This window comes from Dermochelys coriacea, chromosome 8 (assembly GCF_009764565.3).
Source record: "Dermochelys coriacea isolate rDerCor1 chromosome 8, rDerCor1.pri.v4, whole genome shotgun sequence".
NCBI lineage: Eukaryota > Metazoa > Chordata > Testudines > Dermochelyidae > Dermochelys > Dermochelys coriacea.
This window is the reverse complement of record NC_050075.1, coordinates 69,547,502-69,572,339: the sequence shown is the minus strand read 5'-3', so window position 1 is coordinate 69,572,339 and position 24,838 is coordinate 69,547,502. Positions and strand designations below refer to the sequence as shown.

Sequence of the window (24,838 nt, the reverse complement as noted above, 5' to 3'; positions counted from 1 at the left end):
TAAGTATACCTACAGAGTAGTTCTATGCAGGGATTGAGTCAGCTTAATGATCTAGACCATGTTTTATGATTAACAACATGACATGCCAATTTGAGTTCTGTTTTTGTACTTCTCACCCTCCAAAGTTCATAAAGCCACTACCCCATCCACTGCCAAATCCTCCTTAAGGCTCGCTTTTGACATCATGCACACAGAACACTGCCAGTTGATAAAAAGTAGGCAGATGATGAGCTCCATTGTGAGCACAGCTAGTATACATGAAAATGTTGAGCAAATTGTTGTGATCATGTCCTCCACCTATTTGTTTGTTTCATCCATCTACTGAGCCTTGTCTGTTAGCTAGATTCTGAGCTCTTTAGCTTTGTGACATGTTTGTACAGCACCTAGCACAATGGGACCTTAATTCTTCATGGATATACTAGGTGCTGCTGCAATTTAAATGCTACTCATATACAAGATCTGTGCAAAGGGTTTAGAATTCAAAATTTCTTCTTCTTGACTTGGCAGAGAGAACAGGTTTGTACAGAACTTAAATGGAAACAAAAGTATGTTTTACTAACTGTATCGCCCTTGGCTCCGAGAGCTCCTTGTGGACCTGGAAGACCCCTGTCACCCTTTTCACCCTGTTCTCCTGGAGGTCCAATCAGACCAATCAGACCGGGATGTCCCTAGAAAAGAGTCAGAGAAAAGTAAGATTGAAGGTCAATGTGTATAACTATGAATACATGTAAATTAAATGAGAAATATATATTGATAGCTTAGGGTATTGGAAAGCCATCACTGAAGGTATTTACAGAGAAATCCTAAAAATTCTAAAAACAGTAGGCACACAATTATTCTGCAGATACATGCATTTGCTGACATTTATGCTCAGAGATTATTTGCAGAGTTTACTTATTCCATGAAAAATAAATCTGTGAGTGCTACATAGTAGCTACTTACTGAAGCCAATAACAATACCTATCAGTATCAAGTCACACCCTTGTCAATATTTAAATGCTCCAGACACATTTGTGAGTTGTAAACCACCTCAATATGTAATATACATTTTTAAATAGCTGATCCAAGTATGTAAATAAAACATAACTTAGAATAGAATAGGCTTCTTTCCAAACAATTTCCCTTTTTACCTACAGTTCCCCGTGCCCTGATAGCTCAATGGGATTCCGGTGCCTATTTCCCTTAGGATCCTTTGACAAGCCCATCCTATATCTTTAAAGTCATTACTGCTATTACTTCACAGTAAAGACAAATACAACAACTGTTCTATATTTATATTTTTTGGCTCGCTCTCTCTATATATAAAAGCTAATGTGTCATATTCCCATCTGTGAAACTATATGCTTTTCCCCTATGGATTTCTGTGGGCTCTTAATAACAGAGAAAAGCCAGGGTAATTAAATTTACCTTCCAGGCAATGACTGTTCCTTTCTCTCTGAATGCTGCTAGGATGGGCAGATGTGGCCTACCATTTCATTATTTATTATTAATTATTATTATTATTTATTATGGCAGTGGAGAGTTGATTGATGGGTGCCATGGACCTTTCACGTCACTATGGCATCTTTTATACAACAGAAATACTTTTTTTTTTTGTCTTATGCACTCAGCCAACACTTGGCTTTCAGACTGATGACGTAATTAGTGGAGCCTTTCGCAAACTGAAGACACAAAGTCAGCCTACCTTCTCACCCTTGGAACCAGGATCCCCCTTCAGTCCAGGCAAGCCAGGTGGACCCTAAATAGGTCAAAGGAAATAATGTTAAACACAAGTTTTAAATGGCATGGCATAATGTACTCATAGTAGTTATTTGAAATAATAAAAGTTCATGTATGGTGGCATTCAATTGCTGATGATGGGCTCTGTGTACAATTTAAGGCACAAGATAATCTTTAAGTGTATGCATAAAAGAAACATTTCTGAATAGAATAGCTGATTTTGACAAGACTAGAAAGTGGAAGCAAGGGCCCGTATGACTGGAAATTTATGAGGAAAGAGCTCTTTAAAGGTCAATTAAAAGTCTCCATGTGGCACTGGAAATACCCAATGAAGCATGTGATAGTTAATCAGATTTTCTAATCTATGTTTTGTTGATCTTATTACTTTTGCTTGTGGGCACTTTACATGCTTTTCGTTACTTCTCCAATAACACTTGTTCTTTATTGTCCCTATCCTGTTATAACACAATGGTAAAGAGACCACTGAAGTTGGTAGTAAGGATCAGTAATGTCTTGTAGATTAAGCAGGTGTCTTATATTAATTTCCCCCTGTTTTTTTATTGTTTGAGAGCCACTCCATATTTCAGTCCAGGGTTAGGGTATTATCTTGGGAGTAGGGAGCTCAGGGTTTAATTCCCTGCCCTGTCACAGACTTCTTGTGTGACCTTGGGCAAGTTGCTTAGACCCAGCTTTTTAAAGGTACTTAGGCCTTGCTTTGCACTGCCACTTCTGAAAATGAGACTTGGCTGTGTAAGTCATTTAGGGCTAAGTTTGTAAAGGTATTTAGGCACCTCAGTGTCATTGATATCAATAGGAGTTAGACACCTCAGTACCTTTAGACTTTTGAACCTTAGGCCTTGCAATGCAAGCAGAACAATGTCAAAATACCTTTAAAAATGGGCCTTAGTTTCTCCATGCCCCAGTTCCCCAAGTGTAAAATGGAGATTATAGCCCTTCCCTACCTCACAGGGTGCATGAGGATAATACATTAATGACTATGAGGCACTTAGACACTACAGTGATGGGGGCCATATAAGTATCTGCAATAAATATTTTTTCTCTTAAAATGATGCCACCAATCATTTATACAGCACCATGGCTGTAGATGGTGCTTTCTAAAAGAGAGTCAGAAACACTCTTTGACCCAATTTTGGTCCTTGGGAAGCAATGCTAACGCTGCTTCTGTCAGCTCTTGACAGGGTACTTAAAAAACAGAAGCTGTACAAAAGTGTGAAGCACTATATTATCCAGTTAGAATTCATGCACCACGGGACACCAGTGGGGAAATGTAGGGCCTGACTCTTCAAATTTGGTCATGAGTGGTCATTCTTCATACAAGTAATCCAATGGAAGTCAATGGCACTATTTGCCTAAGATTTTCAGGGTAGGGCCCTTACTTGGCACTGTGTAGGGAGATGTATTGTTAAATTACAAGCATACATAAACTAATCAGAACCACTGCTTATGTTTTATGAACCTTTACATGGAGATTGTCAGCTCAACTGTAAATTTTGCCCATGCTGTCAGATTCAGCCATCATGACAGCAGTGTGCATTAGATTCAACAATGGCTTAAGGAATATCCCATAAGAATTGGATTGGATGAAGTGTTCTCAAAACACTAGTTTCTCAGAGATGTAGAAGGGAACTGATTTCCAAATGGCATCAGTCTGAATTTACCAAACTTGTTTTGGTATCCTACAGTATGCATCTTTTACAAAGTTTTTTTGGGAAAGCCTATGTATGATGACAATGATATTATAAAACACTCTATTGCCAGAGCCATAGTTTTTCTGAATCACTCACCCCTGTGACTCTGTGAAATTGTGGCTCACATTAACTTTGTAAACAAATGCAATTAAAATGAGGACTTAAAATGGCAGCTTTAAAAAAAAATAACATCACAGTGACAGCATTAGCACTATGTGTTTAATGTTGATACAAACTGAAATGCACTTTCTTTTGATACAATGTAAATATATCTCAAACTATCATACCTAGAGCAAGACTGTTAAACTTTTATTGACAATTTAAAAATCTTAATCTAATAAGGTTCTATATTCTTAAATCTATCTCTACAGTATAATGATTATAAAAGAAGCTCCTGTGGTGCATTTTGAAACAACTTTTTTATTTGCTGTTTTTTTAACAAAATGTAGACTTATGCAAGCTTAGAAAATCTACCTAGGTGACAGCTACTTATGCACAGCCCATAACATAAGAAACCACAAACACACACAATAACAAGAGATTAAGCAGTTTTAATGGACATCATTTCATTAGCTGGTAGTTAAATTTACTGTTATCTGAATTAGTTTTAAAAGAGGCTAGACAGAATCCACAGAAGTATGTGGTGCTCAATATCTAATTTAGAAATGGATCATCTGAAATGTCTACAAATTGACACTGGCAGGAGTCTTTCCCAGCATTCCTGAGATGAAAAGCAGGGTACCATGATGTGAGATTTGAAGACAGGAAAATAAAAGTGAAAGTGGGGAGCTAGAGGACTCCACAGGAGTTGGAAAACACCTTCCCAAGAGAACAAAATGGAAAATCCAGAAGCTGCCATTTCCACTGCGTGAAGAGCTTCTGACTTCGCATCCTCTGCTGTGGGTACAAAACAGTCTTCCCTAATTTTCATTTGTGAGTGAGTTTAGAACTCCCAAATGTGTGTTTGCTTGAGCCAGATATAGAGGGCCACATTTTGTCCTGACTTAATGGAGATTGCACTGAGGGAGGTAGTGAGAGAATAAATCAGGGCAGAATTTGGCCTAATATGCAAGCTTACTCATGTTGTTCGGCCAATGCACTTCTTTCTGCTCTTCCAGGTCTGGGTTATTTTGGAGAAGAGGTTGTAAATCACCTCAAATTGGTGATTTTGTAATGTCTTCCAATGAGGACTAAGTGCTCATTTTCTCTTGTGGCCTAAGAAAGACCTAACCTTGGCTTCTAGATTTCTGTATGGCCCTACACCTAGCCAAAACATGAGAAAGGGGGAGGTTCAGAGCTCCAGAGCTAGATTTCTGTCAAGGGAAAAAACAGGGAAGAGACAGGAATCTTAAGCATCTCTCAGCTCCATGGGACATCCACTCAGAAGTTTTTACAGTCCAAGAACTCCACATTATAGAATACACCATCTTGTTTTTTTAGAGGATCCAGTGTTAGATGATGCTAGGAGAAATCCGCCAAAGGGCTCCACTGGTGTTGTGCTGACTGGCAGGCAGGATAAAATTGCAGGAAGCCAGAAGGCCTGGGGATCCACACCAATATCACTGAGATTCTACAGATGTCCCAGAGGTACACAGGGTTTGGAGCACTGTGAACCCCTTACTTATTCCAGATCTGACACAACCAAAGGTTGATCTTGTGAGCGCTCCTCATAACTGATGGAAGAATTTGGAATAAACTTCATGATCGGACACTCACATAATTTTCCTTTCCCCTTCTGCCTCCTTGAGAGTTTTTCTGTTAACTTTAACAAGGGCATAAGGGAAGTCTATTCAGATATTAATCTCGTCATAGTTACAACAAATGTGTTTGTTTTTTAAAAAGCTGGAAAGATGAGACAGGATCTCTATGTTTGGAAGAACTCTTCGCTTACAAACTTGATAAATCTCTTGCTATTCTTATGAGGAGCAAAACAAAATTCTGATTTTGTTTAATTTATACAGAATAAAGTGAAAATCCAAGTGATGCAGGGCATATGCACGTGTAGGAGAGGCATCAAGTTCTCAGAGCCATTAATCTCACACTGGACATGTGTACATTGGGGAGGGGAGATGCTAAAATGATCCAGTATCTCATCACTACCAGTCTCCTGCTGCCAGGGGGCATATGAGAAGTTATGATATGGATAGCAGTCATAAGCGACACTTTCAATGTGGCACAGATTCAGTACTCTTCATGTACAAATTTTTATTCAGTGTGTACCTTTTCCATTTCTACTTCAGGATATCAGTTGATGCAAAAGAGTAGGCAAATACATAATTCATGAACAAAGGGGGAAAAGGAAAACAGGTCTGGTATGTTTTTTAGCTTCTGGAATATAGAATCAAACATTTTCATCTGCAGCATGTTGTACTCTGCTGCATATCTACTTTGGCATGCTTCTCACAACTGCAGTCCATGGGGAATGCAACCTAAACTCAGCAACTGCTGTCTCTGAACTTTATTTCAGATGTGAACCAAAGTTTAATAATCTGCTGTGTAAATCTAATGATTTACTAGAGCTAGCTAATCAACAGGCAATCCTGAATTCTTATTTTCAATGGTATATAACTCATTAATATACTTTTGCTTCTGATTGAAATTGGGCATTTAAAATAGCCTCAGGACAGGTCTTTTTAACTATACATTTTATTTTAAATCCCACAGGACATTTTTGCTACTTAAATGTGAAAAGGGATATTCAGTGATCAGTAAATTTTTGTTTTAGAAGAGGAAAGATGGCTCTTTGATTAAGGAACAGTGCTGGGAGTCAGGCAATCTGGGTTAAGTTCCTGACTATTCCACAGATTTCTTGTCTGACCTTGAGCAAATCACTTAATCTCTGTGTCTCAAGTCTTCCTCTGCACACAGGAGATAGCAATAGTGTCTTTCTCCCACTTTTTGTCTTGTCTATTTAGATTGTAAGCTCTTCAGGAAGGAGCTCGCTCTCTCTTCCTAATGTATATATGCAGTGTCTAGCACAACTGGACCCTGATCTTGCTTGGAGCTTTAGTGATACTGTAATGCAAATTACATATGGATTGATAGACATGTTGTATAGCAGTTCATTGGGAGAAACAATTCTAGTCCTAAAAAATATGTAAATACATGTTCTGAAGCTCTTTTTTGCTTATAGGGTAAAATCATGGGTTTTGAACATTTGCAAAAATCTATGTTGGTCAACCGGAATGTGTCCATACAATGTTCCAATCAATGAAAAAAAATCTATTCTTCTTGTTAAGATACACACAAGAAAGTGAAAAAGTGTTTCATAGGAGAAAGTCCTAGCAAGGACTAATTAAGGAAACATTTTATTTTAGATGATGAATTGCATGTTTTCTCAACCACATTTGTATTGGCTGTGAGAACCTGATGATTTGCTCTGCAGCTGTTTTAGCTAAAACCCAACCCTCAGTATCTGGCTTCAGAAATGAGAGGGAAGTGGGGCAGGAATCCTTTTCACAAAGGATGTGTGGAGCAGCTGTATAGTTAATCTGCAGAAGCTACTTCAGTCCTAGGGCCTATGCAGGTGTACCTATCCTTGCCAGGCCATGAGAGGAGGGAAGGGTACAGGAAGATTCCTCCAGCCTTATGACCCTTATACAGCCTTCTCACCTCTGCATGGTTGAACCACACCATTTGCAATAAGAAGGGAATGAATTTGCCCCTTACGGCGCTAGCATCTTGATGTACTGTGGTTGTGTCATTGTGCACATCAGCACCAGTTAAAACTTCCAGCAACAAAAGAAACGGTTGCTTTTATTTAATGTGTGACAGCATTAGAACATACCCTTGTGTGTCATTTGAGAACTTGACACTTGCTCTTCCATTTCACTCAACTATGACTGTGTCCATGTTCTATTTCAAAGCCTTTATCCCTAACATGTCATCCTGGAAATGTATTAAATGCCTTCTGTTCAGCATCAGAATATTTATTACCTCCTCCTGACATCTGAGCAGCATCACTTCAGAGGCAGACCTTCTAGAACTTCCTCCCAACTAAAAGCCTTAGCCAGAGCAAGTCCTGAAAATTTCCAATCTTTCAGTCTGCCTGGGGTCATTTTCTCTCTTGAAATGCACCAACTTTTTCCCTTCCCACCTTGCAGATGTCTGTACCCATCCTCAGAGGGGTTAATAACAAATCAAATTATTTATAGGACTGCAGAGTGGGCTAATATAATGCATTCTGGTCAATCCAGATGAATCTCAGCTCAAGTATTTTGGCAAGTGAGAGACCTGAGACCTCTCTCATAGCAAGATCACCTTTGCTTAGCTGCAAAGACCTGAACCATCTGGGCAGGTATTGTAGATTTAAAATTTTATATGTAATAAAAGCCTGGATTGAGAACAGCAATAACTTACTGCTCATCATGTTAGTTTTTCTATTCCTCATGAAGGACTTATTAAGAAAATTATGCCACTACTTCTACTGACTACTAGGACTTCTATATGCTTTGTTTCCTTTGGCCTTCATTATTAATGTGCAGTAATATTCATTTGGCCATAGAGCCAGTTTTAAGAGCTAAAGGAGTATTAAATACTACTCAGCAGCCAAACATTTTTTAAACATTTCCTGTGGTTGTGGTGATTGGGCTAGAGTATGAAGTAATTTGTGAAGTATTAGTTCCATGCTTTAAAGCCATATCAATATTATAGTCACAAAACATAGTTTGATGACTAATAAACTGCTCTGAAGTAACAATAAAGCAGAAAGCATATTCTGAGAATTAGCTAAAGAGTTAACATAACAATTCATCATGAAACACAACTTCGAAGCAAGCTACAAAGACCTGTAGGTTTCCCCCAACAATGCACTGTGCAGGAGTGCACTTTTGGCTTTTGCTAGTTTCTTTCATGATCAGCAGTTTATATAGTAGGTGATGATTCCAAATGATCTTTCCATTTAATCTTAAATGCTTGGGGAGTAATAAGGACAAATATTATATCAGCCCCAAAAATGGATCTGAGGCTGTGATAACGGTAGGATAAGGTAAAATAGTAATGTAACAGCTCAGAGTCCAAATGGAAAAGAGAATGGGAAAATAAAGCATGTAACAACATGCAGGTTGCTGTGCAGTATAAAAATGAAGACTTGATGAGCTGCATTGAGTAGTTTCTAAGGATGACACCCCTCATCTTTGACCTCTTTGAGATAGCTTTTTAGGATGAGATTTTAAAGGGCTCTACAGGACTTTGGTGTCCAATACCCATTGACTTTCAATAGCAGTTAGATGTCTAATTCCCTCAAGACCCTTTGAAAACCTCAACCATTAACTATTTCTTGGGCAAGGAATAGCGAATTAAAGATGGAGTATGGCTCTGCCTTGCTAGGAAACCCATCCTGAAGTCTGGTTAGGTATAGATCTTCCTCACCATCCCTCTGATACTAATTCTGAATGTTCTTGAGTTTCAGTGATTAGTCAGACCCTTTAGGAATTACATGTACCTACATGACCTCAATTATCAGCAAAGGCTGCACTGAAATCACCAGTGCCAAGGAAATGTTCTTTTAACAGGATTATTTTTGTCTGTTATGAAGGCCATAAGGCCTTATATTCACTAGTGTTTATTTGGAGACAAACACATTTTTGGATAGTATACATTCTTATACTTGTAAATGTTGGTTTTTATTCTAATATTGGCCAGAGGATTGAAGGGACTGATATCCCTTTGCGTTACTCCAGTCTTATGCCAATGTAACTCCACTGATTCCAGTGCAGTTGCTAATTTCTATAACAGGATAAAGCTGCTGTAAAGCAGGCACTCGATATTTTCAGACATAGAAGGATACAAGCCTTGTAACCACTGATTTGTACAATCAGTTTTCCCTGAACATATACGGAGACCTTAATGGTACATTTTTAAGGACTTTTCTTTTTGACATAACATTGGAAGGAAGGAAGGAAGGATACTTACCATAGGACCAGGTGGTCCATCCTGACCTGGTGCTCCAGGTAGTCCTTGTTCTCCCTATAAGAAACAATTAAGATTCCTTAAAAAGTGGATACACAAGATAAAACAGATAAAAATCTTGCTATATACTCAATGAACTTACCACAGGGCCAGGAATACCACGGAGACCCTCTGGACCAGGTTTTCCTGAAAGTCCCTGAGGACCAACTGGTCCTGTTTTACCAGGTGCACCTTCTGAACCAGGTTCACCCTACAAGGAAGCACATATCAGATCAGATCATTAATGGAGTTGATTATCCATGGCTCGGTATGGGTGCATAAGTGAGACAGAGGACACAACGAGCTTTTCACACCCTTTTCCAAGAGATGATCGCAGTCTGAATCTGTTCCCCTCAGGGCAGCCTTGGCCCCTGACTGATAACTATGATAACCTGCACTAAAGTTTATGGGATGGACATGACCATGTTCGCCCCTTCTTTTCTGCACCAGAGAGATGACCTGGCCTTGCATTTGTGAGCAGTGCACACAGCAACCCATCAAATATCTCTAGAAGTTTCTTTCCAGAGGGATGCCTCTGCACTGCATTAAACACAAATGAATTATTGTGCAGCAAAAGTGAAGCAAAGGAATTTCACAACTTATAACTTATATAACCCTTTAAGCTGAGTTATTTACAATTTAACTGTGATTACTTGGGTAAGTTTAAAATATCACATACTATATGTAGAATAAATAGCTTAGAAAAAGCAAGATTTAGTTTTTGGAATGTTTTTTGTATTTCACTGTTTGGAGCAGATGTTCTTAAATTTATTACCTTTGCACCTTTTTCACCTTGTCTGCCCTCAGCACCAGCTGCTCCAGGGGGGCCCTGTAAAGGAAGAAAAAGGTATTAGGTATGAGATAAATACTGGTTCATAATTATAGTATATTAAAAGTATATCAAAGTGGTGAAAATATGATCTGAAATGCTCTTACAATTTCCTATGTATCAGTGAATAATAAGTTTGGTGAATGTTAATAGTAATATAAATAAAACATTTCTTGACCATTTTATCAATAAAATGAAAAATCCCAATTACCCCCCATTAAAGCTTTTTTATTTTCATACAATTTATTAGGAGCTTACAACAAATAAATTGAATAGAAAATCAAGTACCCTTTATAAACACAGAGCAAAGAGAATGCCATAAATAAATACAACAAAAGACATAGGAAAACTTTATAAAAGTTGAGAGAAAAGGCAAATAGCACTATAGGTAGGATTTTCAAACATGTCAAATATCTGCCTAAATCTGATCCAACTGAAGTCAATGGGACTTCTATCACTAACTGCAATAAAAATCTAGGTATTATTATATTGTGCCACTGTAAGGAGAATGGCTCATGACACATACTTCTTCACCCTTTAAATCCTGTATACAGAAATTATATCCATTTGTCTAAAATGTTAGATTTCAAATCTAGGTGTTTCTGCACTGGATTATGCTCAGGGCTGCAGTGGCAGAGTGTTGTGGAACAGTGATAAGGTTTAGCTATAGAGCCACATGGGTGGAACTTGGGAAGGGAATGACAATGCTATGCCCGGCTACAGACAATGCCATCAATTTTTAAAAAGAAGCTTTTAAACTAAAAAAGGGATATTTTTCTGCTCCCAAACCATAAAAAGTTTAGTTTTGATTTCAGGGGATTTATATACACAGTTCTTTTACTACCAGAAGCTGTGTATGAAACTTCAGCGTACTGTACTTAAAAGGCTCCCCTTGAATGCCCTTATATCTTTAAGATAAAAGACCACATGGTTTTCATACAAGGCTAGTTTTTAGCTTGAGAAAGTTTTTCATTACAACCAGATATTTCTTGCCTATAGCCATCGGTTTAAAAAACAGAAATATGGAAAACTTTCTCAGTAAGATTCATATGTCCACCTGTTTTATGAACAGTACAGGATATAGGAATTGCTTACCTTTAGTTCTTAAAATGTTTAAATAAGTGGGTATCTTTGTTTGTTAATATCCATAATACATAAATGTTAAAAATGGGTTGTAAGGTTCAACGGTATGAACAAAGCCAGTAATTTCTATTTACATTCTGCCTTTTCATTCAGAATGATCAGGGATTGATCCTTCAGAAAGGGTCAAATTCAGGACTTGATTGGCAAAGGCATTCTCGGTTTTACGAATGTGTGAATAGTTTTAAAGTTAAACATATACTAAGTGGTTTGTTGGATCAGAGTCTTGTGACAGATATGGCAATCTCCTGCAATACCTTTGGGAGATTTTACTTGATTAAATTTATATATCATAGCGTGCCATGGATTGTATGTAATTCCATGGGGGAGACTGACCACAACCCTCCAAGAACTAAGAACTGTGTGTCTCTGTGTGTGGGGGGGGGGTAGTCAATGGCAAATTCACTCAGATTCTAACATCTCCAGAGATGTATCACCCCCTTGAAAGGCTTAATCTGGAATCTCCAGTGACTAGCAGACAAAGTAGGGATTTTTGGATAAATCACCTGAGATTAAATTGACATCCTGGTCCAGAAAAACAGATGGAACAAAGGAAATGGGGGGAATCCTTAAGGAAGGGTTGGACGGACCGATACCTGACAGAGCCCAGGACTGGAGTTGGGGTGATCTCTGGAAAGTTCATTATCATGTGAGTAGGTTCTTCTATTGTTTTCAATATATATTTTTCTGTAATGCTTTTACCTTAAGAATAAATGTGTTTTCTTAGAAAGGGCAGTGTGGTAACTTATAACTGTGGACAATTATGCTGTTTATATCCTCTGGAGAGAAAGCAATATGTAGATGCTGGCAATTTGGACCATCTGGCTTGCTGGGAATATCAGTGTAGAAAGGAACTGTACAACCTGGAAAAACCACAGTAAGGAATGAGAGAGACATGGGTCTCTGCCCAACGGAGGTGATGGTTGAGGAGCTGTAAGCTAAGAATGGTTGCCCTTGCTGGGCCAGATGGGTGGAAGGGAGGAAGAAATACAGGTGCAGTTGCCCTGAACTATGACAGACATCACACCTCATTTTAACTTAACTAAAGCCTACTTATACTATGGTTGAATTTGGCATGAGCTGTTTCACAGCCTGATACATTATGCTGTCTATTATATCGATGCATATCTAGAGCAACTCCTGATTTACTCTACTGCTCCAAGTATTTATCATGAATACATAACCATCACTCATTCACTACAGAAATGAAGCCATCTTTCTGGTGGAATGTAGCACCCACTATTTTCCAGCAATACCGTACGAAATGTTCTGCTAAAAAGAGGTGTGAAGTAAGCCTTTCCCACTGAAGTTACTGCAACCAGAATTAAATTACCCAAGTTGGATGTTGGCCACTCATTGTGGTTAACACTGTCTACTCTTGTGAAAAATGCTGTGGGATTTTTTTAATAACTGCTGCCTCAGTTTTGCATAGTAGCAGCACAGTGCTCCCTAACATAACCTAAGGCCCGGTTCGATACTAACTCAAAGGAATAGGAGGAATATATAGTGTCACCACCACCACCACCTGGTAGCAACAACAACAACATCTGGTTTATATTTATTTTTTTCAGGTCCCATATCCAACAATGCTTAGCTACCAGGAGCTGAGAAGATCATAGCTTAAGATGATCATAAGTAAAATTTATTAGCGGGAATATAAATGCACTTAGAAACATTTTAAAGACAGGAAGATTCTCTCTATTATGAGCTAATTCACACATTCATTCTCTTTACCACTTGATAGTCATTTTTGCTTAATTCCTAAAAAGATTAAAACCAATCCTTTTCAGTTGGAGAAGCTGAAAGGAGTTGAGTGCAGTAGTACTTCCTTGAGAAGTATGTTCCCTGAATAATCTAAGCATACAGCTGCAAAATCAATTAGCAGAGCTAAAAACACTGTGATCGCTAAATTATAAATACAATGAATCACGATTGCTAAACAAAGGGGGTGCATTCATTATCAAACAATGCTAACGCTGCATCAAGCGCAAAGTGGCTAAATGAACAGCACTTTCTAACAGACTCTGATTGCTGGCATGGAACAGATGGTGCTTCTGCAGAAGAAGACTGCTAATTGTTATTTATCTTACTTTCCTGAGCTTGAATTGTTGTAGTGTATGGTAAATTTTAACTGACATAAAAGTTCTCAATAACAACTTAAAATTAATGCCATTTTTCCCCCAGCTATCACAGTAATGTTTATGATTTTATGCTATGCTTTGATGTGGACGTATTTTCAGTTACATTCCATTCATGCCTCTGAAGCAGATAAAAGAAACTTTTCTCCGTTTTGATGGTATATGAACATTGTATGTGGATTTTCTTGTCTGCATTTTTTCTGCTTCAGAATTTCCTTATTATAATTTAAAAAATTCTATTCACAGTCATCAGTCATCTGATTGAAATATGCTTCTTAGTTAAGACAGCACCATTAATTATTTTCATGACACATAACCACTGTTCAGCAATTTGTTATGTTCAGAATATCTTCTGTGTATTTTTACTCAAGGGAAAGAGAGGAACTCAGCTTCATTTTCAAGTGCAATGGACATCCTGATGAAGCAGCAATATGCTATACTCACAATTGGGAAAAAACTACATTTTTTCCAAAATTCTGCATATTATTGAAAGTGACATGTAAAAGGGTCTAACTGACCAAGCAGTTACCTTGGTTTCTGATTTTCAAATGTCAGAAGCCTGCTACCACATACCATCTAAATCTATTATCTTTTGAAAACTAGGCTGTACGCATTCTGGTTTTGAACAAAAATATGGCTAAATCATATGCTGACTTTCCTACTTTTCTTTAAGCTTTTACCCATACATTTTTAGAGTGATGCATGGAGTTTTAGCTGCAAGTGATCCAGGAACCTACTTCATACCCATAAAGCTAATATGTCAGAATGTGAGATGACATAGTGCTGAAAAATGCCGCCAAACCTTTTCAGTAAAAAGCTGAAAGGAGACTAAGAAAAAAAAAACACCCACTGCTTGAGAGTCCCAGTTCAGTCTGCCTGCTTTAATTGTTACTGAGTCTAAATACCACTTGTCTTTTAAGAAAGTAATGGAAAATTAGCATTCCATTATTCAGTGGCATCCTTTCTCCCTTCCTTTTTAAACTTCATCAGACAAAATCAATGAATTCAGATCATATAGTATGGGAAGCAGCTGGTGCAACATTGCAGAATCTGTATGTGCTCACTAAAGAATTTATTTTGGAATCAACATGGTTTATCACTGATTGATTTTCTGGAAATTAGATAAAGGTCCAAACCAAGATTCTGAACAATGAGATACTTAGCTTCCTTTCAGATTTTCAGCTTGTCACTATTTTGGCTTACCAACCATGTATCTGTTAATTTTTGTGGACTTTCTACCTAATGACATTACCCCTCTATCTTTAATTGAAATAGTGAAGCTGAAAAACAGTGCATCTCTTTGGAAACACAAGGTTTAAAAGAAAATGTTGGTGGCCCCAATCCAACAAAAAGCAGAGGTTGGGCGGCAAAACTCTTACTGTCCATGATAATTTAGTGCGTTCTTGGTCGCCACATAAGAATAATTAGCATTATGAAGTACTTTTCATCTTGAAAGCATTTTACAAACATTAACTGATTTTCCCCACACACCTGCAGTGAAGGACAGTTTTATTATCCTCATTTTACAGATGGGGAAACTCAGTGAAGCAAAGAGGGAGCATTTATCAGAGAGAGTGAGCTGACTTCCATCAGGATAAACCTGTCAGAAGTTCCTGATGGTAGGAGAAAAAGTAGCCACAGTATCCTCTCCACAAGGGTTGGGTACCATTTATACAGTAAATGCAGATGTGGAGGTGTGTCCAGGGCAGTGATTGGGCATGTCTACTAAGCTGCCTCTGCTAAAGATCTTTAGTTGGGGGAGTCCTTATACATTAAAATAAATAAAGAAAGAAATAGATCAGATATGTAAAATATACAGTAAGTTATTACTGCCTCTTTGACTCCCTTTTTCAGTGAAGTATTTAACCAGGTGCTTAAATCCATTTCTCTTCAGAAAGGCACCTAAGCACATGCTTAAGTCCCCTACACTTCAATGGAACTTAACCACATGCTTAAAGTTCAGCACATTCTTAAATGCTTATTTGAATCAGGGCCTGATTCTGCTAAAATATTAATCCCTGCCTCAACCACTTAGCGTGCATTTCTATTTGCATCATGAAATCTACTTCTTAAAATTTCCTTTTATTTTCATCATGTAGGCTACAATGACTGAATAGAAAAATATAATGCTCTGAAATATTTTATGTAGCTGCTGCTAAGCTCCTTTCAGTAAGAGAATATGAAACTGCTCTTGGATTTATACAGCTAGAATGATTATTTCAGCATTAAAATTCTATGCTTTTTAATTATCAGAGGGGTAGCCATGTTAGTCTGGATCTATAAAAGCGGCAAAGAGTCCTGTGGCACCTTATAGACTAACAGACGTATGCTTTTAATGGCACAATTTGTCCAATCTACCAGTACCTTACAAAATGTACACCAAAAATATCACAAAACTGAGAAGAATATACATATTGGACAAATTACAACTTACGTTTCTTTCTACCTTGAGTAATAATTAGGCTATTCTCCTATGATGTTCAAACCACGGTCACTCACTACTCTGGGCTTGCATAAGAAACAGTAGAAAATATTTTTGGACACACATCTTTCATTTTGGAAATACTTCCATTCCTTTTTAGAGCCCGAGAATTTGAGATTGTTCTTTTTTAAAAAATAGTTGGTTAAACTGATTTTCCACATATATGATTTTCCCCATATATGTTTGATGCATTTCCCTAGGTTTTTAATTATAATCAAATTTCTTAGTAAAACCTATAAACAGGGAAGCAATTTACACTGAATAAAATTTAGTTTGTCAACTAAATGTCCCTGGATTATAAAAAATAAAGAGGGTGTATAACAATTCTCTACTGCATATTGTGCAAAGTCTCATTGGATGGGATTTCCAAAAGGACTCAGCATTGTCATTGGATTCAACAGAAGCAGAACTAAGTCAATATTGAATCCTTTATTAAAAATATATTGAATAGGTGTGACTTTTAATCAACTGATATTTTAGGGCAGATAGCTTGCCTCACTCCTCTCTTGTTATGCATAATCTTGGCAAACCAGAAAATCTGGCCATTAAAACCATGAAGTTTGCCGCAACTGAATGTTTCCATTGCTAGAGCTGATGTCTCTAATTTTCTAAGCAGTGTGTCCAAAACATCATGAAAGATTTTCATGGCCAATTACTGTGATTGCTTGCACAATAACTGTTTAAATGTGTGAAGATTTCTGAACATACATTTATCTCATTTGATAAATGCATATTGTTATGAAAATTAGAGCCCTATAACAGATTAGTTGCTTCTTAAAATTTATTTAGATCATTTTTAATGTATTCAAGAACTAATTTAATCATTTTTACAAACTATGTAGATGACTGCCACAATCAGTGTACTGTCACAAAATGTTCTTAAAAATGAAACGGTGGTTAGTTAACTTAGTAAATATAGAGTATTGGTATTGTGAAAATAAGTTTAAATGTAGTATTTAGTTCTGAAGACACACTGCTGTCTCATAAAAACAACTACTCTACCTGAATCTGTTCAGAACTGCATAGTGATATATACCTCTGTAGTTTAAACTCAGAAAGGTAACTTTAATATGCGTTTGAGTGTATTAATTAGGACACTCCCTTAGAATCTTCCATCTTTGGTCAGCCATAGACTGCACACTTTCTTCTGCTGAAGACTTGACCAAAGTGAACCAGACCTTCATTGTGTCCATGCTAGAATAGTGCGATGCACTTTTCCTGGGAATGCCTACAAAAATCTAGGGATCTTCAGCTGTCACATCATGTTGCTGCACACTTCTTAATATGTATTGCTCAGAAACAGCACACCACACCGGTGCTCCAAACATTGCACTGGCTAGCTGCTCTATTTGAGATTCAGTTCACTGTGCCGATTCTGAACATCAAAGGCTTTAGTGTGCTACTGTAACACCGACAGATCCTGGTCGTCAGCAGGCAGGATCAAACCCGGGGCCTCTGGAGCTTAGTGCATGAGCCTCTACTGCATAAGCTAAAAGCCAACTGGCACTTAGCTAAGGCTATAGAGAAGACTCATTAATCTGTTTGTCTCTCTCTCTCTCTCTAAGTAGTCTCAGTGACACTAGATGGGTCAGAACACCACATCCAGAAGGTGTGTGGGTTATACTAGTACCAATCATTTTCTGTAACTGCCTTTCCCTTCACATGCCACCAAGGCAGATAATCCCCTGGCTGAAATTCACAGCAGCTGGCGCTACATTTGGAGCTCCCTACAACCAGAAATCAGGACTGAAGTCTTCTAGGACACAATGGAAAACCCATCTTTTTGCATATGTCCTTGCCTAAGGTATTTGGGAGCTGTTTAACTGGAGCATCTCCTAGGGAACCAATTTAGGATTGATAATATTAGGATCCAGATTTTCCCAAACTGAGAAACCTAAAGTCATCTCATGAGCATGATTTACCATGACTGGACAGAGAAATCAGATTCAGGTAAATCCCTACGCATCAATTTTTTCAGCAGAAAGAAAACATGTTCATGAAACAGGAAACACCAGGCATTTTGGAATAGAGTTTCATAAAAGTGGAGTGGGGGATATCAGTGTTTGTGTTCATATCTGACCTACACTAATTGATTTTGGATGAATGGGGGGCAGTGTTTGATTTGGAGGGAGAGGCAGAAGCAGCAATAAGTGATTTCAGGGCAGTGACAGAAGTGATTTGGGGAAATAAATGAGGAGGAAAGGCAGGGAAGGGAGTTGCGAATAAAAGAATGTGACTGGAAGGGAAAAGGAGGAGATGCCGGAGGCAGAAAGAAAATAGAAGAAGAGGACAGAGCCTGAGTGAGAGCAAGATGCTGAGATAAACCTGTCATAGGGCCATATAAGAATATGCATAGATGTGAATGAGTGGTTGAGTGGGGAGGGATTGATTGAGGAAGGGGGACTAAAGGAATATTGGGAAAGGGAGGCCAAAGGAGGATAATGGGTAAGAGTGATGAATAAAGAATGAGAGTATGTAAATGGAGTAGCTGAAGGAACCACACTTAAGTATTAAATGCAAGCTCAGACTCTTGTCATTTTAGGAAGAAAAACAAATTAGAGGGAACATTGCTTTCCAGTAATATGCTAGTCTTCTTGCCACAGCTCTCCACCTTCCCGGTGAGCAGCGTTACTACTGAAATGGCATTGCCTCCTAATCAGGAAAATAGGATATTTGCCAGCACTTCCTGATGAAGCAGATTCTACTGTATTACTGATTGTTTAGCAAAGGGTATTTTTAGTTTTGTTTCGCTAACTATATGAAGCCTCAAGTCCTACATTGTTTCTTTCAAGTATAACAGCATAGAATTCTTTACAACCAGCAAAGTTTCACAAATTCATGTAATCAAGAATCTGCTGCTACAAAGTAATTTCCTAGAGAATTCAAGAATGTGATTACTTGGCAAGAGTAATACATAGTTATTTTGTTCTTTGTATGAACACTAAATTGGAGATTTGCAGTGCCACAAATTAGAAATGGAGTGATTGAGTTTGTGTTTTTACTCTGCATTTTTATCTAAGCACAATCTGACAGTATCTTTATTTTGCTGAGAATAAGCAACTGTCTTTCACTGTAATAAAGCAGGAAGTTGTAATTTGGAGTAGAACAAACATATTAATTGTTAATATTCAATCAAGCCATATTCCAGTTCTTATGATAAGATTTCTAATGCTAGCATAATCATTTGAAGAATTATAAATGTATTGTAAATTGGTGGTACAAATAGCTAAAACTAATTAAGCATGTCAGTTCACTCAAGCCTATTAAATAGACCAATTTAACTAATTTTTTAAAGCAGGTTTCAGTTTACGTTTAATGATACCATCCTTTTTTCAGTGTAAAAACTGCATCTAATTGCTTCCTGAGGCAGACCTAATGGTTGATGCATCTACAGCAGTTCTGCAAGTATAACATTTACAGGTTTCTATTAGCTGCATTTGTAAATCTTGTGACGCTTCAAAGACCAGGAATAATAGGATAACTTCATTTGTTACAGAAATGGATTTTAAAGCACAGAAACTTTGCTGAAGTTCTTATTTTGTATCAGATGATAAAAACCTAAGATCTCTTCAATAGCTCTAAGTGTGGAGCTATTTACACACATTACACTGTAGGAGGCACTATAATGGATCAATCTATTGATCCATCTTGTCCAATATCTTGCTTCAGAGGCAAGGTCATATCCTACTTCCCCCACCCTTATGCACCTGGCAAATTTGTGCAATTTCTTTCTGCCCCCAGTAGGTGATGGCAGATGCCCTGAAACACAATGTCTTGTGTTACCCTTTTAACATCAGTCTTTAGGCATTTTTGACATCTGCAATGTGTTTTCTTTACTCACAGATCTCCTATGCAGCAGGTCTGAGAATACCAGCTGCATAATATTCAGTTCCAAATAGGTGACTCTACATTGCTGTGCTGGCAGAGTTTATCCAATAGTGTACTTGAATGTAGATTTTCAAATATGGGAAAAAAGGATTAAAATTATTTTAACCATTTAAGAGAATATTATTTGTAGCACTCTGGTCCTTTAGGTTGCTGCAGCACTGAGAAAAGTGCAGACTAAATTGAAGCCAATTAATCAATTTCCTTTGGAGATTACTGACACTTGAGTGGCAATTGCTGGGCTCATGGGACAATTGGCTCAGGAATTGGGAGGACACAAGGGGGAGAAGAAACAGGAAGCAGAGGGGAGCTCAGTGGATGAGTCTGGACTGAGGAGGGAAGGCTGTGTGGAATCTTCCTCTTGCTGTAAGTCTGCAGTATGCTGTTATAGTTTGTAAGGAAAAAATAAATACGTACATGGTGAAAAGGGAAGAACTGGTGTGTGTTTGTGACTGTGAGGCTACATGAACTGAGCAGGCAGTATGGTACGCTGCTCAATGACAGAGGAGCCCCGTGACAGTGTTACTGCACAATATAAGTGGGCTAACTATTTTGTCACAAAAGTAGTATCCAATGTTGATTAAACATTGAGAAACTAGCTGAATTCATTGACATTAGTTTTTTTAAAACTGATTCAGTTGAAATTGTACTGATTCTCACTTCTACTGCAGGGGGAAAAATGCTACGTCTGAAAGCTGTTTCTTACTTTCTCAGGAAGTAACACGTTTGGGAAATGGAAATAAGGCCATTCTGAGATAAGGATATATGAGACTGACTGTCCCTTGTGTCTATGTTCTCCTCAGTGTTAGCAAGAAGGGGTCATCAGGTTATGTTTCTTGGAATTTGGCCAGCCCCAGCATGAATTAAAACAGTGGGTGCTGGTCTTTCTTACACCACTGTAATATTTCAGGTCTGTTTAAAAATTACTTGTATGTCACAAAAATGTGTGACTTTCATATTAAACCATCCTAATTTTAGTAACTCCTGTACCATGCAGCAACTTCAGTAGAAGTAAGGAAACCTTTCAGCTTCCCATTTGTTCTTTCTGGAGAGTTTTTCCTTTAGCTTATGAGCATTCAGACAGTTTACGTCTTCCAAAAATATGATTATCTTCCCAGAATTGCAGCAGATTATGCCATAGTTGAAAGAAAAGAAGTTATTACATCAAGAACTAAAAACACACTAGTTTGCTGTGCTAAATACAGAAACTCTTCTTAGGTCTCAGAAAGATGTTACACAAACACTGTCTTATTCTGGCTTCTGTGCCCATTCTGGCCAGACTGTGATGACCCATGGAGGTGAGTAGCTGTAAGGTGTTTCCCCCTCTTCCCCTCAGCATATAGACTTCCCACAACTGCAGCCCCTGCACTCCCTCAAGTGCAGGGACTGCTCCTGCTAATATTCACAGAGAGGGGGTCAGGACTCTAGACCCATTTCTCCCCCTCTCTACATTGGATATTGAAGCTTTCCATCTGTGGACAGGCTACACGCTATTATGGGCTGTAGCAACGGTTATGGTCCTCTTGTCTTTGCACCGGCATGCTCCAGAAGACACTGGGCCTCCCGAATTTTGGGAAGTGAGATGCTTTTCTACCCCTGATGTAGCTGTGAGGCCTGCAATCAAGCCAGATATAATGTCTTTTTCAGCACCTGCTTTTCTTTACTTTCTCTCCTGATCATCTTTTCACATTTCTGCTGTTGAACAGTGAAAAAAACCAAGCATTTAAAAGCTAGAAACAACATATAAAATAGTAATAACACTGATAACAAGTGCCTGAAATCCTGTTATGGGCTGATTAATACACGATGTCCTGACCAGAAAGATGTACAGAGACAAATAGAGAAGACTTACTCTCTTCCCAGGGGGACCAGGTGGGCCAGCTTCCCCTGAAGGACCTGGTGGACCCTGTAATTGTAAATGACCCAAATTACTATTTCATGGAATCTTGGTGAATGTCATTAAAGAGCAAAGGTTACTGACTTTCTTAAAAACAACAAATATATTTTGAAATACTACAGTGCCTTTCATTGAACAATCTTAAAGTTTAGACCTTAAGATCAGACAAGTGGGTAAAAATGATACTTCCTTACTCCACAAAGCTCTTTTCTGGATCTAGGTCCTGTTTAGAGTCTTACATGCTCATGTTACTGAACAAGACAAAATTGTACCATTGTTTTGCTCCTTTAGCAATAGCAAAGCATCCCAAGCCAAAAGGTAGCTGTACAAAGAACAATATAATAGCATAATATGTTAGCCTATTGTCTGATTCAACTAAAAATGTGGTTATGTGTTTCAATTGTCTTCACCCATTTGCAGGTTTCTACAGTGATGAAGCAGATCAGGTTGTTAATGAACTAGACACCACTGATGTTAATTTCATATTCACTTTCATTATAATTCAACTATTTTTGTTGTTTTTTATATAAAAGCAAACATTTCATGTTACATGATACTTATTATAAAAATGAATTGTTAAAAATGAAGGATTAATTTAATCACTTATTTAATTCCACTGAAATGACTAGAATTATAACCAGGGCCAAATCAAGTTCAACAAATTAATATGAATATGCCAAAGAGATGTAATACTGCATTACTTTTTTTTTTTTGGTCTTGGCACTTAGTTTTTTAAAAAATTCTACAAATCTATAGTGTTGACCAGAACAAATCTTTACCACCAAAAAATGAACAAACAAAAACACATTTAGGAAACCTCTAATTAAATAATATAGGAAATAAGGTGACATTAAAAAAAACAACACTGGGCTTGATTCTAAACTCTGAGCTATGTCTATGCATATAAAGCACAGCTACAAACTACAGTGACGGGATTAATAGATACACCAATGATGGACATAGATGAGTGTCTTTCTTTGAAAGAAGATGTAAGCCCTCATGGGAATTTTCAGTAAAAAAACAAACCAGTTCTTTTAATCTGTAGAGTCCTGATCTAACTGAAGACAATGGAAGGACTCCTGTGGAAGTTAGATTGTAGCCCAAAACTGGAATTTTAAAAAGGATCCTAAAGGACTTAGTTACCCAAATTCCATTGATTTTCAGCACCTAACTCCCTTAGGATCTCTGGGAACTCATGGCCAAGACACGCAGCAGCATGAATGTTTATTTTAAAAGAAACCTGCATCACTAAAGGAAGAAAACTTTCTGAGAAATCAAGTCAACTCTTTTGTTTAAATACATGACCTCATTTAAGGCTTGATCCTACGTTCACTGCAGTCATTGGCAAAGCGCCTATTGACTTTAATGATGCAGGATCAGGGTCTTATCCATTATCTACTCAAAATCTACATTTCATGACAAACTGTGATAAATTTGATGCTCATAAAAGTGGTATTTAACTCTTTCAATTTCAGGTGTAGTTGTTTCTATGACCTATAAAGATCACTGCTACTAAAAAAAAAAGTTTACTTTAAGAATGGCCATACTGGGTTCAGATCAAAGGTCTGTCTAGCTCAGTATACTGTCTTCTGACAGTGGCCAACGCCAGGTGCTTTAGAGGGAATGAACAGAACAGGCAGTCATTGAGTGAGTCATCTCCTGTTGTCCACTCCCAGCTTCTGGCAGTCATAGGCTAGGGACACGCAGAGCTTGGGGTTCCACCCGTGACTATTGTGACTAATAGCCATTGTTGAACATGTCCTTAATGAATTTATCTAATTTTTGAACCCTGTTATAATTTTGGTCTTTACAACATGTTCTGGCAATAAATTCCACAGGTTGACTGTTTGTTATGTGATGAAGTATTTCCTTTGGTTTGTTTTAAACCTGCTGCCTATTAATTTCATTTGGTGACCCTGGTTCTTGTGTTAAGTGAAAGAGTAAACAACACTTCTTTTTGCACACCATTCATGATTTTATAGAACTCAATCATATCCCCACGTCGTCATCTCTTTTGCAAGCTGAAAAACTGAAAATCTCTCTCATATGGAAGCTGTTCCATATCCCTAATATTTTTGTTGCCTTTCTTTGTGCCTTTTCCAATTCTAATATATCTTTTTTTGAGATGGGGTGACCAACACTGGATGCAGTATTCAAGGTGTGGATATACCATGGATCTATATAGTGGTATTATAATATTTGCTGTCTTATTATCTGTCCCTTTCCAAATGGCTCCTAAAATTTTGTTAGCTTTTTTGACTGCTGCTACACACTGAATGGATGTTTTCAGAGAACTATCCACAATGAGTCCAAGATCTCTTTCTGGAGTGGTAACATCTAATTTAGAGCCCATCATTTTGTATGTATATTTTGAATTATGTTTTCCAATGTACATTACTTTTCATTTATCAAAATTGAATTTTATCTGCTATTTTGTTGCCCAGTCACCCAGTTTTGCGAGATCCCTTTGTAACTCTTCACAGTCTGCTTTGAACTTAACTGTCTTGAGTAATTTTTTATCGTCCACAAATTTTGCCACCTCACTGTTCACCTCTTTTTCTAGATTGATGAATATGTTGAACAGCACTGGTCCCACTACAGATCCGAGGGAACACCGCTATTTACCTCTCTCCATTCTGAAAACTTAGCATTTATCCCTATCCTTTCTTTCCTGTCTTTTGATCAGTTACTGATCCATGAGAGGACCTCTCCTCTTATCCCATGACTGCTTACTATGCTCAAGAATCATTGGTGATAGACCTTGTCAAAGGCTTTCTGTAAATCCACTGGCTCACCCTTGTCCACCTGGTTGTTGATCCCTTCAGAGAATTATAATGGATTGGTGAGGCATGATTTCCCTTTACAAAAACCATGTTGACTCTTCCACAACAAATTGTGTTCATCTATGTGTCTGATAATTCTGTTCTCTACTATAGTTTCAACCAATTTGCCTGGTACTGAAGTTAGGCTTACCCGCCTATAATTGTCAGAATTGACTCTGGGGCCTTTTTAAAAAAATGCTGTCCTCCAGTCATCTAGTACAGAAGCAGATTTAAATGATAGGTTACATACCACACTTGGTAGTTCTTC

The 24,838-nt window shown here is 37.8% G+C and overlaps 1 protein-coding gene across 1 annotated transcript in view; it reads right to left on the bottom strand.

Annotated features, from left to right (window-relative positions):
• Positions 1 to 24,838, bottom strand: part of COL11A1 (collagen type XI alpha 1 chain) — a 240,499-nt gene that overhangs the window by 10,366 nt on the left and 205,295 nt on the right. The window contains exons 54-59 of the mRNA XM_038414607.2: positions 21,704 to 21,757; positions 10,153 to 10,206; positions 9,481 to 9,588; positions 9,342 to 9,395; positions 1,685 to 1,738; positions 561 to 668 (exon numbers count right to left, since the gene is read on the bottom strand). Coding sequence (XP_038270535.1) covers positions 561 to 668; positions 1,685 to 1,738; positions 9,342 to 9,395; positions 9,481 to 9,588; positions 10,153 to 10,206; positions 21,704 to 21,757 — 432 coding nt within the window. The remainder of the gene's footprint in view (positions 1 to 560; positions 669 to 1,684; positions 1,739 to 9,341; positions 9,396 to 9,480; positions 9,589 to 10,152; positions 10,207 to 21,703; positions 21,758 to 24,838) is intronic.